Source organism: Triturus cristatus, chromosome 4_1 (assembly GCF_964204655.1).
Source record: "Triturus cristatus chromosome 4_1, aTriCri1.1, whole genome shotgun sequence".
Taxonomy (NCBI): Eukaryota; Metazoa; Chordata; class Amphibia; order Caudata; family Salamandridae; genus Triturus; species Triturus cristatus.
The window spans coordinates 675,152,317-675,169,110 of NC_140585.1; the positions used below are offsets into that span (position 1 = coordinate 675,152,317).

At 45.4% G+C, this 16,794-nt stretch overlaps 1 protein-coding gene across 2 annotated transcripts in view; it reads left to right on the forward strand.

Annotated features, from left to right (window-relative positions):
- The window catches only part of CTTNBP2 (cortactin binding protein 2), a 636,925-nt gene that overhangs the window by 196,495 nt on the left and 423,636 nt on the right, over nucleotides 1-16,794 (forward strand). For both annotated transcript variants that reach the window (XM_085653125.1, XM_085653124.1), the window contains exon 3: nucleotides 14,346-14,567. In XM_085653125.1, the coding sequence (XP_085509251.1) occupies nucleotides 14,346-14,567 (222 nt within the window). The remainder of the gene's footprint in view (nucleotides 1-14,345; nucleotides 14,568-16,794) is intronic.

The window sequence follows — 16,794 nt, forward strand, 5'->3', positions numbered from 1 at the left end:
GTGATATTTTTATGCACCATAAGAGGTTTCTTTCCTACATTTTGAATGAGGCATTTCATTAAGTTCTATTAGCTAGTAAACTACCAGTTATTTGTAGAATTAAACTACAGAGATGTTTCAGCCTCGTACGTGATTTCATTTACTAGCATAATCGAACTCGATAACCTTGTGTTGTCATATTTTGACCCGAGGCCAGGCACGCGTCATTAATGCTCTGCATGGACACATTTGCGTTTCTGACAAAACTGGATCTCGATTGTTGAGTGAAATGAAATAGAATTTGTCGTGCTTTGTAAAGAGGAATACAAAATAGTTAATATTGAGAACGTTTAGTTTGGTACACAGCTGGATTGAAATGCACACCCCACAACAAACGTAAGTGAAAGTCAAAGAAAAAATATAAGTGCCATGTTGGTGGGGGTTCAAGGTGACAAGCTTTCATCTTTAATGTTGGGGTCACGTTTAGTCCATCACAATTCACTGCCTCTGGAATGACAGATGTTCATGAAAATGGAATGCATTGGCTCGTCTTCTGGGGCTTGGCTTATCCTTACTGTGTGACTCATGGCTGTGCTTTCGTAGTAAGGTTACTCCTTTCAGAGCCAAGCGATGTGCGTTGTGGATGCCAGAATCTTGGCTGAGGGATGCGGTTTCTATCTTTGTACCGGGAGGCATGTTAAGTGGAAGCTTGCCTTGCTGCTGGCAGGTATGTACTGTATGTCCTGCTGCTATCCGTGTGGCCATTCCCATGCACGGCTACTTTCAATGTCTATGGCCGTCTCCTTGCCATGTTTCGGCACAGTGGAGTGCAGCGCCCTTCCAAGGGGAGTGGTTTGATGCATTGCATCTTACTGCATCTGAGAGAGTCCACCTCTTTACCCACTACCCAATCACAGTGGCTTCATTTACTTTGTGCCCTAACCAAATGTGTTTCAAGCCGCAGACACATCCCATATGCCCATCCTGGTGGAAGAGGTGTGGCGCTGCGGCCAGGGCGACTGACGCTGGGATCACGGTTCGATCCCCGGCGGCAGATTAGCCCAGCACCATGTGACTCTGGGCAATAGCTTGCTTAATCTTCCTGATGGCCCCCAGCGCCTAGAGACCCTTACGGGTGATTGTTCGGGCTTTACAAATGTGGATTATTATCCTGCCTTCATTCAGGGGCGGTCTGCGGGGGTATTCGCTCTAGCTTCAGCTTGTCTTCGTAGGCAGTATTGGGGACTCAAGGGCTCTGGAATGGAAGCCAGGCATGCTACCTCTGAACTTCCCTGCTTTCACACTGATGGGAACCCCGGTTTTAATGGGGGCTATTCTGTGCACTGTTGGGTCGAATGCCCAATGAAAAGGAACCGATGCAGCCTCCACGCACTTGTTCCCAGGCATGCTGGAGGCCACCCAGATGTCGAGGAGCTGAACCTGGCCATGCGGCAAAGTGTTTTAGTGGGGTGAGGTATACTTTACCAACTATCCAGGTCATGCCTACTTGCTTTAATTGTGTGTTACTGGGGGTTTGAATTTTCACAACAGTTCACACTCATGCAATGAAGCAAGACTGCGCCCCCGGTCAAAGACTTTGTTGAATAGTGCATGGGCACCCCTTTTTCAGAATGGAGTTTTAGTGGGGTACAGGAATCCTTTTCTGAGAATCCAAAAATTCAGTTAATCAAGAGTTATTTTGGCAAATATCTTAGCCAGGGAACAAAAGTTAAATAAAATTCAATAATTCAATCAGTTAGCATGACAACAGCTTTTGTATATGAGATGTTTACATTAACAATGCAGTTCAAATTATTGGCATGAATTCGCATTGATTGTGTTTAAATTCTGCTCATCAGGACCACTAGCATTAGTTACTAACTACAGGCGAATTTGATATAATGTAAAGAAAAATGAGTTTTGAATGAATATATGCTTAGGAGATTTTCTTCGCTTTGTTAAAGACAAAGTATTCCTGTGATTTGACCTAGGAGAGTCTTCAGCGCTTGAAGCTGCATCACAGGTGGTGGGGATCTGAGGAGCGCATTGATCCGTTCCAGAACTCCCTCCAGACATTCGAGGCAAAGCCCCACTTACGGACAGTGGATGGTGGTGACGCTTCTTGGTATAGAAAGTTCTGTCCGATAAAACCCACAGCTACTCTATCCTAGTTGTCTGCTATGAGGACAGTGGGCATGAATGACGTCTTCAAAGTGCGACGCACATTTGCATCTTGCTTCTCGCTGCTCTTTCCGGTCAAACGTTTTGCCCTCAATGTGCCACATATCTGCAGATCTGTTGAAAGGACCACACCTGAAGAAATAGGACGTAACGTAGATCACTTGTAATATATAGAAAAACGCATATGTTTATTATGCCCGGCTCCTCCTGTGGAAACCTTAATGCAAGATTTCACTGCATTTAGGTGGATTTTGATTGTGCAGAAATTCCAATACAGGCCCATGGCTTGGGGCTCAGTGCAGGAGAGAGTGCCTGTTCAGTGATCATTCACAAAGGAGGTGCATGCTGGATGTCTAATGTGTTTGATTTCAGTTGAATGCCTTATTGTGAGCTCAGGCCATGTTGACAAGTGAGTCTGTGTCCACCCAATGAGAGTTTGGTTTCTTATCCATGCCCACAGCACATCTCTACAAAGCCTGTTTACTTGGGACACTTCCTAAAATGGGTATAGCATTAGCATGTTCTAAAATAAATATAGGTTTGGCAAATAGACCATCTGGATACAGATGATCTTTATTCATGGATGCAAATCTAACAGGGGCCGCATTTCAAAGCCAGTATGCTGCACTTAATTATATCAGACGAGAGGTATTAAATTGTGCCCTCAGATAGGGATTATGCTAAGGTATTTGATATACTTAAGAGTCCATTCAAATGACTAGGGAATGTCATTAGATGACTTGCTCCATTTGGGGATAGGAAGAACAAATGATTTGTATAAATTCACTTTAGAGCCTGGCAATGAGGGTGGGTTGCCCTCTATCTGCTGTACAAGATCTGGTACAAAGGAAGGAGCATTCAAGCACGCATTAACATATAAGAAGCATACAATAATATTACATCCTTTTTACCTTCAGCAGTTGTACCTTGTACATTTGGGTTTAATATCATTGCATGTAGTAATGATAAACGTGAGATGCTAAAAACAAGCATTGGTAAAGTCGATAGGTCTGAGTTTAATGTGCAAATATATGCAGTGCTAGCGTATAACAGCAAGACACAGGGTAGGCAGCCAACTAGAGAGGACATAGTGCTATTGTTATAAAGTAGTCTAATGCAAGCACCCAAGTGGAGGTGGAAAGATGCATTCAAACAGCTATAGGCTGTAGGTGAGAAATTAATTCCCAAATGAGCTGAGCTAGGACGTGATCAACAAAGTCTCCAACCAATGCCTGAAAGAAGCCGGCTCAATGAAGATCATTGGTTGGAAGTGGCAGACCCAAAACCCACTCCCTGGTTGTTGTTCGTAATTGGCCCGTTGGGACAACGGGCATTGGAACATTGAAGCTCCTAGGAACCTCACCATTTACAAAAAGACATGAATACACACCGTTATCCTCATTGCGGAGATCTGCATGTGTATGGTGTACATGCTAATTTTAACAAACATTGCCAAAGGCAATGAGGCTATGTCTAATGTATTAATTCGTTTGCACATTAAAGCCACATATCTGAAAGAAACTAAGATTGTACTGTATTAGAAATCATTACCTTCATTGCATTAGGTTCTATGATAAATAGGGACAGGTCTAACCTACTGATATTTGGGGGGGGGGAGGAAACGGTATTAGAGGAACATGTGGATTTTTTAAGCTCCAAAATCTGCATGTTATTTCCCAAAAACTTGCAATTGGGTGGTATTTATTGAACACACTAAATTACAAATGGGCAGCCTGATTTTATCAGGTGCTAAAAATATCACACTATTTACCAGGCTGCTCGTAATGAGGCCCTACTTTATAGATTTGAAGAAAGGTTTATAATGAAGGGCCCCCTTGAGTTCACTTAGAAAGAAAACAAGCATTTACAATGCAATGGTCTCGGCATTGGTAAAGTTAGAGCTATTGGCATTGCTCTTGACATTGTTTTTGTTTATGTTTTTGTTTTTAAAACATTTAAAGAAACGGCATTGTCATGAGCAATGCCAATAGCTCTAACTTTAACAATGCCGAGACCACTGCATTGTAAATGGTTTTTTTTGTTTATGTTTTTAGAACATTTAAAGAAACGGCATTGTTATTTACAATGTCAATAGCTTAATCACTCTCAAAAGGGAGATTTATTATGCGAGCATTATTTGGGAAGTTTGGCAAATCCATAAATATGAGGAAAACGCTGCAGCATCGCAAAATGCCAGTGGCCCAGACTAATATGCATGATTAGTATTTGGATCTCATGCCCATTCCTTCTTTGTCCTCTCTGCTGAAACTGCTGCCTGAAGTGTCAAATTTTATTAATACTAAACAAAAATCGCACTACCGTGCCAGGGCCAGACTTGGCGTTGATAATGATTGTTTGAAAAAGGAACTTTGAAAGGATACGAACTTGACCAATTCTGGTTTCAAAATATAAGAGAACACTGTAGAGGCATGCGTCTACCGACTGTTATATATAATTTGAGATATATTTCTTAATCTGTCGAGTTCAGCCACTGCATGATTATATTGTTGTCTCTTTTTGAAACTCATGAGCAGTAACATTGTCGTGGTGTCACTAGGGCTTCAAGTGGATGCTTTCTCAATATTATATACAAGCCACAGTTACTGCTAATTTATCTTATGCAACTAACAACGATTGACAAAGCCAATAGTCCTAACTTGTTGTAGGTATCATGTTACTTGCGGTATCATTATGCCTGGATGCAATGACAAAAGAGACAGCAAAAGGTGAGGAGGGCAGACAGGTGAGGGGGGCAGGCTGAGGACAGTTAGTGACTAGGGCAGGCAGAACCAGGGCAGGCAGAACCAGGGCAGATGTGAGGAGTTAAGAGGTGGGCATAATGAAGCCAAACAGGTGTGCAGGAGAGGAAGAGGTTAGGGCAGGGTTGAGGGAAGTGAGAGGTAGGCAGAGAGAAGGCAAACAAGTGAGTGACATAGGGAGAGGCAAGGTCAGACAGAGGCGAGGACAGGCAGGTGAGAGCTCCAGAGGGCAGAACAGGTGGGCACAGTAAGAGCACGAAGGTGACGGCAGCCTGGGAGTGGGCACCGCGAGGGTAAAAGTGGGGACATGCAGAGGCAAGGACACAGGTGACGCCAGTCTTAGGTGGGCACACGGTAAGAGGACGCACCCCAGGCGAGGACCCTCAAAGGTGGGGACATACATAGGACAGGGCAGAGGTTAGGACAGGGCAGGCAGAGGTCAGCGCAACGAGGGCAGACAGGTAAGACCGACCAGAGGTGAGAACAAACGCGGCACTGGCATGTATGGGCGGGGATGCCACCATGCCATGCTGCACTGGGGATCACGCCGAGGAACTTACCAGGACCAGTCAGGGAGGTCGGGCAGTGCCCAGCTCCGAAAAGCCAGGGCCTCGTGGGGGGTGCGAAGGGTGTGTGTCTGTCCGCAGCCCCGGGCTTCCTGGGGTGTTTACACACAAGGCGCAGTGTGCGCCCAACTGACTCAAACTTCATCACAAGTAAAGCCCAGAGGGGTGTCCGCTTTCAGCCATGATCAGCCCAGAAACTAGAGCCGACGGGGCCCCGCCCCCAAGCCAGCAGAGGGGCAGCATGGGGGGCAAGGCAACACGGGACAAGAAGAGGGGCTCCAGGAAGAAGAGGAGGAGCCGATATAAAGAGAGAAAGAGGGGATGGGGGGGGGGTCAGAGGGTGGCGAGGTAGGGAGGAGGAAACGTGGGCGGGACTTAGGAGAAGGAAATAGGGGGAGAAAGAGGATTGGATGGGAGACGGTGAGGGCAGAGGATGGGGACATGCAGGAAGGATAATAAACGAGGGGAAAGAGACTCGAGTAAGGGGAGAGAAAAGGAGGAGGCGGGAAGTAGAATAGAAGAGAGATGGGAGGATAGAGTTGACGTTGAAATAGAAGGAGAGGCGAGGCGGAAGAAAAAGAAGAAGCAGGGTCAAGGGGAGAAGGGGCAGTGACGTAACATAAGCCAACACAGACAGGGGTCCCCCTCCAGCCCTGGCAGGCCCCTGGAAAGAGAGCTCCCCCACCATGTACCTTGCAGGGGACCAGGCGGGCAAAAAACGCAACAAAAGCCTCGTTAACGAGTAAATGGTCTTTTAAAGACCTGTGAAGTACTCGGGTCCGGCTGCAATTAGACGGACGCCAGCCCGCGAGGCTCTCTCAGCTGGGCTGATACACATGACGGGGGGGGAGGGGGGGCTGAAGCCCGGTGAGGCCAATGGGTGTTGCGCGCCTGCAGGGGACCCACCCTCAAGTTTAGTTACGCCACTGGAGGGGGGGGGAGGGAGATTGGGGGTGGGTAGAGAAACTCTGGTTGCGGGTTATTGTGGGAAGCAGGCCTGGTGAACACTGCTGCGCTGGGGATACAGTCATACATACCATCTGTGCGGTTTATTTTACTCTGGCAAAGCTTATTCGGACTTCAATCCTTCTGAAGTCGGGGACTCGGGTACTGTTACAACGGGTAATGGCAAGTACTAGGAACGCAGGTCATTTACAGTGCTTCAAGATGCATAGGTCTTGTGGTTTAAATTATTGTATCATTTGTGAGACCAACTGGAAAGTCTCCACAGCTTTTTAGAACGGTTCACGGCTGCTATGATTTTCTGACACGAAGGGGGAGCGGACGAGCACACGACTGGATTTAGTGGGTCCCTTTTCTAAATCGACGGATGAGTCTCCGAAGTAGGCTGTACCATGTCCTTTTCGAGAGTGACGCGGCGGGCAGCCTGGAGGTTAACAGCGTCAAACAAGGAGATCAGGTGAGGGAGCAACGCCGGGACACCACCGCCTTTCTCCGAGGCAGAGCAGAAATGCCTCGGAGAAAGGCAGCGTCCTTTTCGGATTCGGGGGCCCCCCGATCCGAAAAGGACGGGGCCTAAATGGAGTGACTGACCTCTTCTCCAGTGGCTGGCCAGCATTCAAGAGGCCAGCCAATGGAGAACAGGGGAGAAGAGGGGCGGGTGCAAGCCCCTCTTCTCCAAGTCATTAATTCTCGCGAGCGAGACTGCGCAAGCGCAGCCTTCGCTAGCCGAGACTGCGCAAGCGCAGCCTTCGCTAGCCGAGACCTAAAAACGGACTGTAATGAAGGTAAGGCAGCATTAATTATACACCAACTTTCCTTATGGCTGCACTACAAAGAAGCCACCGCGAGGGAAGGACACCAGATAAGAATGGAGAGTGACACACCGGAAAGAGGGAGAGGTGGAAGGGAGTGAGGGAGGAGGAACAAAAGGATGGTGCAGGAGTAATGCGTGACACACAGAAAAAAAAGAAGTGACATCCATAAAAGTAGAGAGTGGCACGAGGGAGAACAAGGAGGCAGGGGACAGAAGAATAGCACACAAGGAAAAGAGAGAAAGCTTTGAAGAGGGAGTAATAAAAGGCGGGTGCAGATGTAAAGAAAGGAGATCACGACAGGAAGGAGAATGGGACAAGAAGGAGCAACACCAGGAAGGTGTGGGAGACAGAAGGATCCAGACACAGAACAGAGAGATTGGTGGGAGGAAGCAAACACATGTGGATACAAGTGGAGCAGGCAGTAACCAGGACGGTGGTGCTTACACAGAGGCACATTGCCCCTCAGGCACTTCAATGCAAGTACTCCATTGGAAGTGGAAAGATAGACCAATAGCATCAGGCGAGAGCAATACTCATCTGGGCTTAACCAGGATGTGGTTGACAAAGCCTGAAGCCAATCACTCCTTAAAGAGGTTGTTCAAATGGCCAGTGGTTGAAAGAGGTGGACTCAGAGGCCACTTTACATGTATTAGAAACAATAGGGGTGTGTAACAGTTACACAGTCAAACCTGAGACCAAGAAATCATCCCCAGAAGTCCCATCATCTCATACAAAGTCTTCAGCAATCGACCATCAACAATCCATTGCTGTCCTTCCTTGTCCCACACTGAAAAAGGGCCTAAATATTCTATTCAAATTAAAAATAGAACTGGATGTGTAACGTGTTTAGAAAGCTCTGACAAACTCTGAGCCCAAGTGAGCCTTTAGATACTACACATGCAGTGTTTCTTTTCATGTTAGTGTTCTGCTTCAAGAAGACATATATACATGTTATTTTTCAGGTTTAGGGAGCGGTGCTGCCTACATAGCATTGTTTATGGCGAACTCTTCTGAACCCTCTGCCAAGACCAAGATGTGCCCATATTCTCTCTTTGGTTTAGTCTATTAATAAAGTCCTGCTTCCTCAATATTTCCACATCCAAGACAAACACAAATACATTCACTGAAGGAGCTTTAACAAAGGCAGCAGTGATACTAAAGAGATGCATGTGACCCTCGCATAGAAAAAAAAGTTTTCATTAACTAGCACTGGCACTGTTGTTTTATCCTACAAGTTCCTTTTAATGTAATAATTTCGTTTGCCTAATTAAATTGCAATTTCAAAAAATTGCTTTGATGACAAATAGTAGAATATTGTCTAAATAATGTAAATCAATAATATTTTGCGAAATGACGAAGTTATTATATGCATTGGAAACGGACCATTATTCTATGAAGCCAAACAACTGAATTTTGATGCCCACCTGGAGGTTCAACATTGGCAATGAATGTATTGTTTTGTATTTGTACATCGGTTGACTTGGTTTATGCCCTGATAGCCACAGTTTTTCTGCCCACAAGGAGCCTGGCAAACAAGTAATTTAAACTTAAGTTTTCAAGAAAACAATGCACTCAGCTGTTTCAATTCCTTGTTTAATAGCTAAAGCTTAGAATTACACCTCCCTTTAACTGTATGTATCCCCTCCTTTTGATCTTTCAAAAAGGGGCTAACCATGTTAATTTTCGATTACTACTTTCTCGCTCCCCCTGTTGGAAATTGGATTCCTGGTTGGCTGAGGTATGAACCTATACCAGGCAGGAACCGCCACTCTAATCAGGGTAAGCTAGATACACCCTAAAAGATTACCTGTGCTCACCTTCTGGTAGCTTGGCACAGAGCAGTCAGGCTTATCTAAAGAGGCAATGTGTAAAGTATTTGTGCAACATACACACACACAGTAACACAATGAACACTCCACAAAAAGACTCCACACAGGTTTAGAAAAACAGAGAATGTTTATCTGAACAAAATGAGGCAAAAAAAAATTCCAATCGGAAGTTGAGATATGAATTTCTAAAGATTAAATGCAAAAACAGTACTTAGAAGTCAGGCTGACCGTGATGGAGTGCCAGCCGGCTACAGGACCCATGCAGGGCCTGCCAGGGCCAGACTGGGAACCCAAAGCAGCCCTGGCAATTTTGTTGGACCAGCCACTCTGTGGGGGAGGGGGTTGGTGGGGTGAAATTGTGAAGCATCGATCCTTTTGTTACTGGGACCAATAATGCTGCACCATTGCAAAACTGCTCCCTAGTAACAAAACCGACCCCAACCACAGTAAAACCAGCCCCCACCCTTCCAGCCTCCTTGAGAAACGCCCTATGTCTGCTACAGCCAGTCGGGCCCTGGAGCCCACTAAGAAATTACCTTTAATGGAGCAAAGCGTTGATGCTGAGGGCAGGATCTTTTCCACGCATTTAGGTTGTCATCGAGCTTTGCTTCGGTGAAGCCAATGTGTCATCGAAAAGCCACGTAGAACCGCTGTCGTCGAACAGCCTCTGTGTTGATGTTCAAGAGCAATGCATCAAATCCGATCGGCACTAAGATGACGATGCAACGGTTTTGCAGCAAAACCACTGCAGAACCCACTCCTGAGGCCCAGAACTTAGAGAGGGCACCTCAGGCAAGGGTAGGACTCACAGAAGGTAATGTCCAGCAGAACCAGCAGAATTGTATTAAGTCTTTTGAGTCACTGAGACTTCAGAGAACATGAGGCAAGCCAACAAGGCCTTGGAGATTACTTGGAGGGAAGGCAGAGTCCAGCTCTCCTTCAGCAGAGCCAGGGAGCAGCAAGCGGCTGGGCAACAAGTAGTACAAGCATTCCTTCCACAATAGCAGTCCAGTTGAGTCCTTTCAGCAGCACATCAGTCCTTCTGACAGAGGTTCAGTTCAAGATACATTGATTTTTGGGGGTCAGAGACACAGAACATATTACCAAAAGTTCCTTTGATGTAGGGGGTTACCTTAAAGCACGTATATCAAGTGCACAAGGATCCCTTTCAACCCAGTCCTGTCTGCCAGGCTATCTGTGGGGGGTAAATCAGTGATTTGTGTGTGGACAGGGCACTACCTATTAAAGTGTGTCAGCCCGTTTCATTATTCTCTGCCCATGAAGACCCATCAGAATGCAGATGAGTGCTCAGAATGCAGCTGAGCCTCACCTTCCCAGTAAAAAGGATTTGACATTACCATTCCAAACATATAAAACATGAAAAAGCTACTCTTGTCTGATCAGGAATTGCAGCTCAAAAGTGTATTAAGGACATGAAAAACATACAGGTAAATGTCCTACCTTTCACTTACAGAGCACCGTGCCCTTAGGGGTATTCAATGTCCACTTTAGGGGGGAATGTAGGTGCAATAAAATGGAAGTTTCAGGCTTGGCAAGTTGTTTTAAATGCCAAGTCGAAGTGTCAGTAAACTGTACACGCAGTCTGTGCAGTGGCAGGCTTGAGACAGGTTTAAAAGGCTACTTCTGTGGGTGAAACAATCAGTGCTGCAGGCCCACTAGTAGCATTTAATTTTCAGGCTCTAGGTATATGGTATACCACCTTACAAGAGACTTACAAGTAAATCAAATATGCCAACCGGTGTAAACCAATCATAAAACGTTTAGAGAGGAGAGCACATGCATTTTAGCGCTGGGCAGAAGTTGTGAAGCGCCCAAAGTCCTAAACCCAACAAAATGGAGGTCAGAAAAAGAGGAGGAGGAAGGCCAAAGGTTTGGGGTGATCCTTCAGAGAGGGGAAATGTCCCAACACCCCCTCTCACTCTTAGCTACTCCTCTGTGTCTCCGTAATCCCATTGTCCACCTTAATATCACATCAGCTGCGATAATTATTTGTTACTCCCACTTCCTGCTCCTCTGGGACTGTAATTTACACATGGATACTTTGGATCGGAATGATACGCGTGATTTCTTAGCCTTGATGCACTCGACCGAACTTAAACAATATGTCTCCTCTCTGACTCATAGTGGAGGCCATATGTTAGACATAGTCTGTTCCATTCTGCCACTGCTGGTGAGCCCCCTGCAGCCAATTGTCTGGTCAGATCACTATTTAATCTCCTTTTCCTGGAATATTGCCAAGTGCCCCTCCTCTTTTAGGCCGCGCTGTGCTGTTGCACGTAGCACTCCCCACAAAATCGATCCTGTGGCTCTTTGCATAGCCCTGGACAATTGTCAGCCACAGCTCCATGAGGATCTGGACTCGGCCTTGGTGCAGTTCAATAATTGGATTGAGAAGGTGGTCTGTGACCTATCGCTGCTAGTCACTTCTAGATGCCTTAATACTCCTCTGTCCAAACACTGGTTTAAGCCTTTGCTTAAATGCCAGAAACAGCAGTGTAAAAGGCTGGAAAGAAAATGGAGACAGAACTATAGCATAGATGACAAGACTGAATTAAAAAAAGCTCAAAATTCCTACTACACGGCAATTGTTGCAGCGAAACGTTTCTACGCCAATCTTATCGCTTTGTCGGGCAATAATGCAAAGGAACTGTTTAACATTGTTAAAAGTTATGTCACCCCAAAAGCCATGAACAATGCCCACACACCCTCTCTCGCCTGGTGCAAAAAGCTTTTAGGACTTTTTTATGAATAAAGTTAGATTGCTCCAATCAATTTTTAACATACCAGTAGCCCAGACCATGCAGATGCTCGCTGATTCTAATTCCGCTTCTGACACCGAAACTGTTTTCTCCTCTTTTTCCATCATGCCCCTTGCTGATTCCCTTGCTGCCTTGACCTCTTTAAAATCTGGTTCTCCTCTCGATCCTTGTCCCGCCAAACTCATGGCTCGCGCAGCTGTAGCCATCAATCCTCTGGTGTACCAGTTGATTAACGCATCTTTGGGTTCGGCCTCGGTCCCTGCCGCTTGGAAGCAGGCCCTGCTGGTTCTTCAAAAAAAAAAGACTACTCTGGATCCCCACACCCCATCCAGCTATTGCCCTATCTCTTTACTTCCTGGCGTGGCCAAAGTATGTGAGAAACTGGTTAATAAACAACTGACCTCCTACATTGAAAAGCAGGGTTTGCTGTATCCAGCTCAATCTGGATTCCGTGCCTCATACAGCACAGAGTCTGCTTTGGTGGGAACTACGGAGGCCATCCGGGAGATGTTAGATGCTGGGGGCAGGGCAGTTCTGGTCCTATTGGACCTGTCTGCTGCCTTCGATACTGTCCCCCTACGCTCTTCTCCTGGCTCAATTACAGAGGCTAGGTATCGTTGGTGCCGCATGGAAATGGTTAAAGTCCTTCCTCAACGGTAGAACCCAGCAAGTTTGGATCCCCCCTTTTGCATCTACAACACAAGCTGTGCAAACGAGTCCCTCAGGGATCCATACCGACTCCTTTGTTATTCAACTTGTATATGACCCCTCTAATCCAGCTAGACTAGGATCTTGACGCTAAAGTGGTAGCTTACGCGGATGATACTCCACTTTTATTCACCTGGAAAAAGCATGAGACTTCTACGTCTCACGTCAGAATCTGCCTGTCTGCTGGGTTCAATTGGTTTACCTCTGCCCAGTTGAAATGCAATGAAGATAAAACAGAGATACTGTTCTTTGGGGAATTCCCTTCGTTGTTCTGGCATGACTGCTGGCCTACTGATGCCCCTCGACCATCCCCTTCGGGTCTTCTAGTGAAAAATCTTGGGATCTGGTTTGACAAAAAACTCAGCTTTGTCAACCAGATCCGTAAACTGACTGGCAACTGCTTCGGTATTCTGAAGCTTCTTAGAAAATTCTTGGCCCTGCTGCCTTTCCCCCACCAAAGAAACGGTAGTCCGGGCCTTGGTCACCTCCCGTCTCGATTATACGAATGCATTGTATGTGGGTCTTCCGGGCTACCTAATGGATACGTTGCAGGTTGTGCAGAATGGCGCCGTGCGGCTGCTGCTTAACTTACCCAAACATACTAGCATGAGGCAGCATCTTTGCAACTTGCGTTGGCTGCCAATAAAAGCTAGGGTCATGTTCAAGGCCGTAGTCACGGCCCATGCAGCGCTCTACGAGTATTGCCAGGCGTATCTGAGGAAACGTTTCTCGTTTTATGTTCCGGGCAGACTCTTAGGCTCATCGAACATGGGCCTGGCCTCCATACCCAGAATTTGTCTGAAAAGAAAGGGGGGCAGCTCCCTGTCCTATCTGGCTGCTAAGTCTTGGAACTCTCTTCCCCCTGAGCTCTGTAGCCTTCAAAACCCTACTCAGCTCAGGAAAAAACTCAAAACTTTCCTATTCAATTAAGCTTGTTTCTTTCTGCCTCTATCTTCTTACTCTGTTCATGTTCTCTCTGGGCTCGCGCCGGGACACTCCTCAGAGTAACCGCGCGCGTTCTAAATCACCACTAACATAACATTATCCTTAATGGCGCAAATGTATTTTGGAAGATAATGCTCACTACACCTCATTTGGTCTATCCTTTGATTTGGGTGCCAAGAGAGTTATCTGTTTTGAGCTATTCACAGAATGCGCGTAAGTAAACAATATTACACTTCCCACCTCACATTACTTTGATTAATAGATGCACTGACTACACGAGCACACGTCTGGTGAGACTCTGCTGTTTATCTCTGAAATATTAGTGCAATGTTTTACGTTCAGTTTGTAAACTCATGTTCCACTATACCCTCATTATTTTTGTTAAATCGGGCGACTACTCGATATCTGGTTCAAGTCCCACTGTACAATATATATGTCCTATTACTTTATAACTGATTTACTACACACAGCTCTCTCTCCCTGTCTCCTGGCCTTGAGGGCGCTATACCAGCTGCAAAGTATAGAAATAAAGGTGATGGATGTTTCACCAGGTCTGGCGGCTGTGCTGTTCTAGCTAGACTTACATAAAACAGAGGTCAAAAAAGCAATGTCCTCCTCAAAGCAGACACGTTTTCCCCATTAGTACAATAAACACAAATATTGTTAATGCCAATAGTGATTTGCAAGAGCCACTCATATCTACTGACTTTTGGTTACTGTCACTATATCTGAAAGCATGTAAGTGTCTATGCTCATGAAAGCGTGTTTCCTCCGTGCTTATGTCAGTAACATGTTCTCGCTTCTTTTTTTGGTATTCTAGGCACGGACGAGGGAGGCTTTCGTCCAGGATCGCTATGGGAAGTTCAACCTGAGCGACCCCTTTCTGGCTCTCCAGCGAGACTATGAGGCAGGTGGTGAAAAACAGAAAAGGCCCATCTGTACCAACCCCATCTCCATTTTGGAAATAGTCATGGCTCACTGTAGGAAGATGCAGGAGAGAATGTCTTTACAATTGGCTGCTGCTGAACGAAGGCAAAGGAAGGTACTGAATTCGAAAGTCACATAATTGTTTTGATTGCTTTACATGAAACAATAACTTTAATTAGCATCGTTTTGTGTTCTCCAGATGAATCTATTTATCAAATTGCTAACATTTCGATGTTAGCAGTTTCTTTTGTGAGCATCCCACTGCTAATAAGTCACGAAGTTTGATGCCATTCTCTTCGCTGTGGAATTCTGAATATTGTTTTTCTGGCAGTACCATCTTTCTGCTGAGACTTTAAAAGTGTGATGGAAAGTATGGCTATTCCTACCTTCTCTCATAGTCCCGTTCTCATTGATGTGGATTGTTCCTTATGACTACATGTCACACCGTTGCTGCATACGTCATGGAGCCACAATGATTTTCTTTTTTTGTAGGATACACTGAAGCCCTGTTTCCAGCCACGGCCCGTATAGGGCGTGCCACAGGGCGGTGACGTGGGGTGGGGGAGGGGCAGGGTGGGGGGGTTGTAAAATTTAGCAAACGGACGATTTCAGGTAAGTAACGGAAAAAATAAATAAAACGAATTATGTTACGCGCGATGCACCGCGCGCAACGAAATTCGTTATATTGATTTTTTCCGTTACTTAGCTGAAATCGTCCGTTTGCCGAATTTTACAACCTCCCACCCTGCCCTTCCCCCGCCCACGTCACCGCCCGATGGCACGCCCTATACGGGCCGTGGCTGCCTGTTTCGGTTAAAAAACTCGGATTTCGAGGTTGTAAGGTAAATGAGTAATTATGAAGCGAAAGAGGCGCTAACAGCTTTAAGTTTAAGGTACATTCACCCCCAGTACGTTTCGCGTATTTGATTTGACGAAAATTGAGTGTCCTACTGTTTTTACATCAAACTCTGGAGTTCTAGTCTATTTGCAAACCCCTATAGATCCAGAGCTGTAAATTACACAATTACTGTACACTTTACATGGTACCCCTTACATTTTGCATTTTTACATTTGTGGTAGGTATAGGGATATCAAGCAGTTGTACAGAATCATCCAATTTTCAGTCATTTGCCGAAGAAAACTAGATTAGACACAAATCACCAGGTTCCAAAGTTGGCAACTTAGACCTAGAGTCAGAAGATGCGCTCCAGAGGCTATGTATCTCCTCCTTGCAGATTATCAATCGACTGCAGTCACAAAAATGCTGCTTTTTGGTATCTCTTCTTGTTGTTCTACTTCTCACCCCAGCCTCTGACCCACGGTTAATTTGGAAGTAAGTCTCAGGATTGTCAGATTTTTGAAAGCGTACTTTGGTCATCGGCATCCAACAGTACATGTTTTTTTTCTCTCGTAAGAGCCGTTAGTATTCCTCATTTTATAGATGACCACGTAATCGAAATAATTGACTTCAAAAAGAGTTGTGTATAAAAAGCAGTTTTGAATCCCAGCCAAGCAGCTCTTGTGCTGAGTGCTTTATGAATATGCACGTCTCATGTTAAATAGCACCAAAGATGAGACATATGTACTCCTCCCACCCTTCATTTTATTTATTCAAACATATTAGTGCTAACAAGTAGTGCTAACTGTGCCTCAAGTGTCAGCTGGAGAGTTTAAAACACACACAAGGCTGATCACATTTATTATAATATTTTCTTTTTATAAAACGGGAATGTTTCAAATGCCTCCTTAAAAGTTGGAAAACGGGAAGTATCTTAAATCCCCGATCAGTGCATCGCCTAGGAAAATGTAATTGAAGAAAATGGGGTGTGTAGGGAAGAAGAATGCATGAGACAGAGGTGTGGATGAAAATACATACTGTTATTCGAAAATAGGTCAATTTGATTGTTAGCTTATGACTTCAACACACACACTTCAGACTTTAAAGCAAATGCTTGGAAACCCCCTTTGTTTCTTTCCAGATATCTCCTCAAGAACTATATCATCATCATTTGCATATACCTTTACATGGAAGGCTGCAATCAGTAACAAGCATTGGCAAAGCCAATAAGTGTCGCTGTACAACATCCATGCTGTGTGGCGTGGCTAAACTTAAAAAAAGCCTTTGATATTGGCTAACTCAAGGGTCACAATAATAAATGGAAAGGAGGAGTTTGTTGTGAAACTGAGTATTACTGCATATGTGTGAGAGAGAATATAGTAGAGAGGAAAGAAATGAATGCAACAAGAAAAGAGGGAGAATGAAGGAGAAAAGGAGAGAGAGGAAGGGGAAACAGAAAGACGAGGTCAACGACAGGAGAGGGGAAAAGAGAAAGGTAAGATTG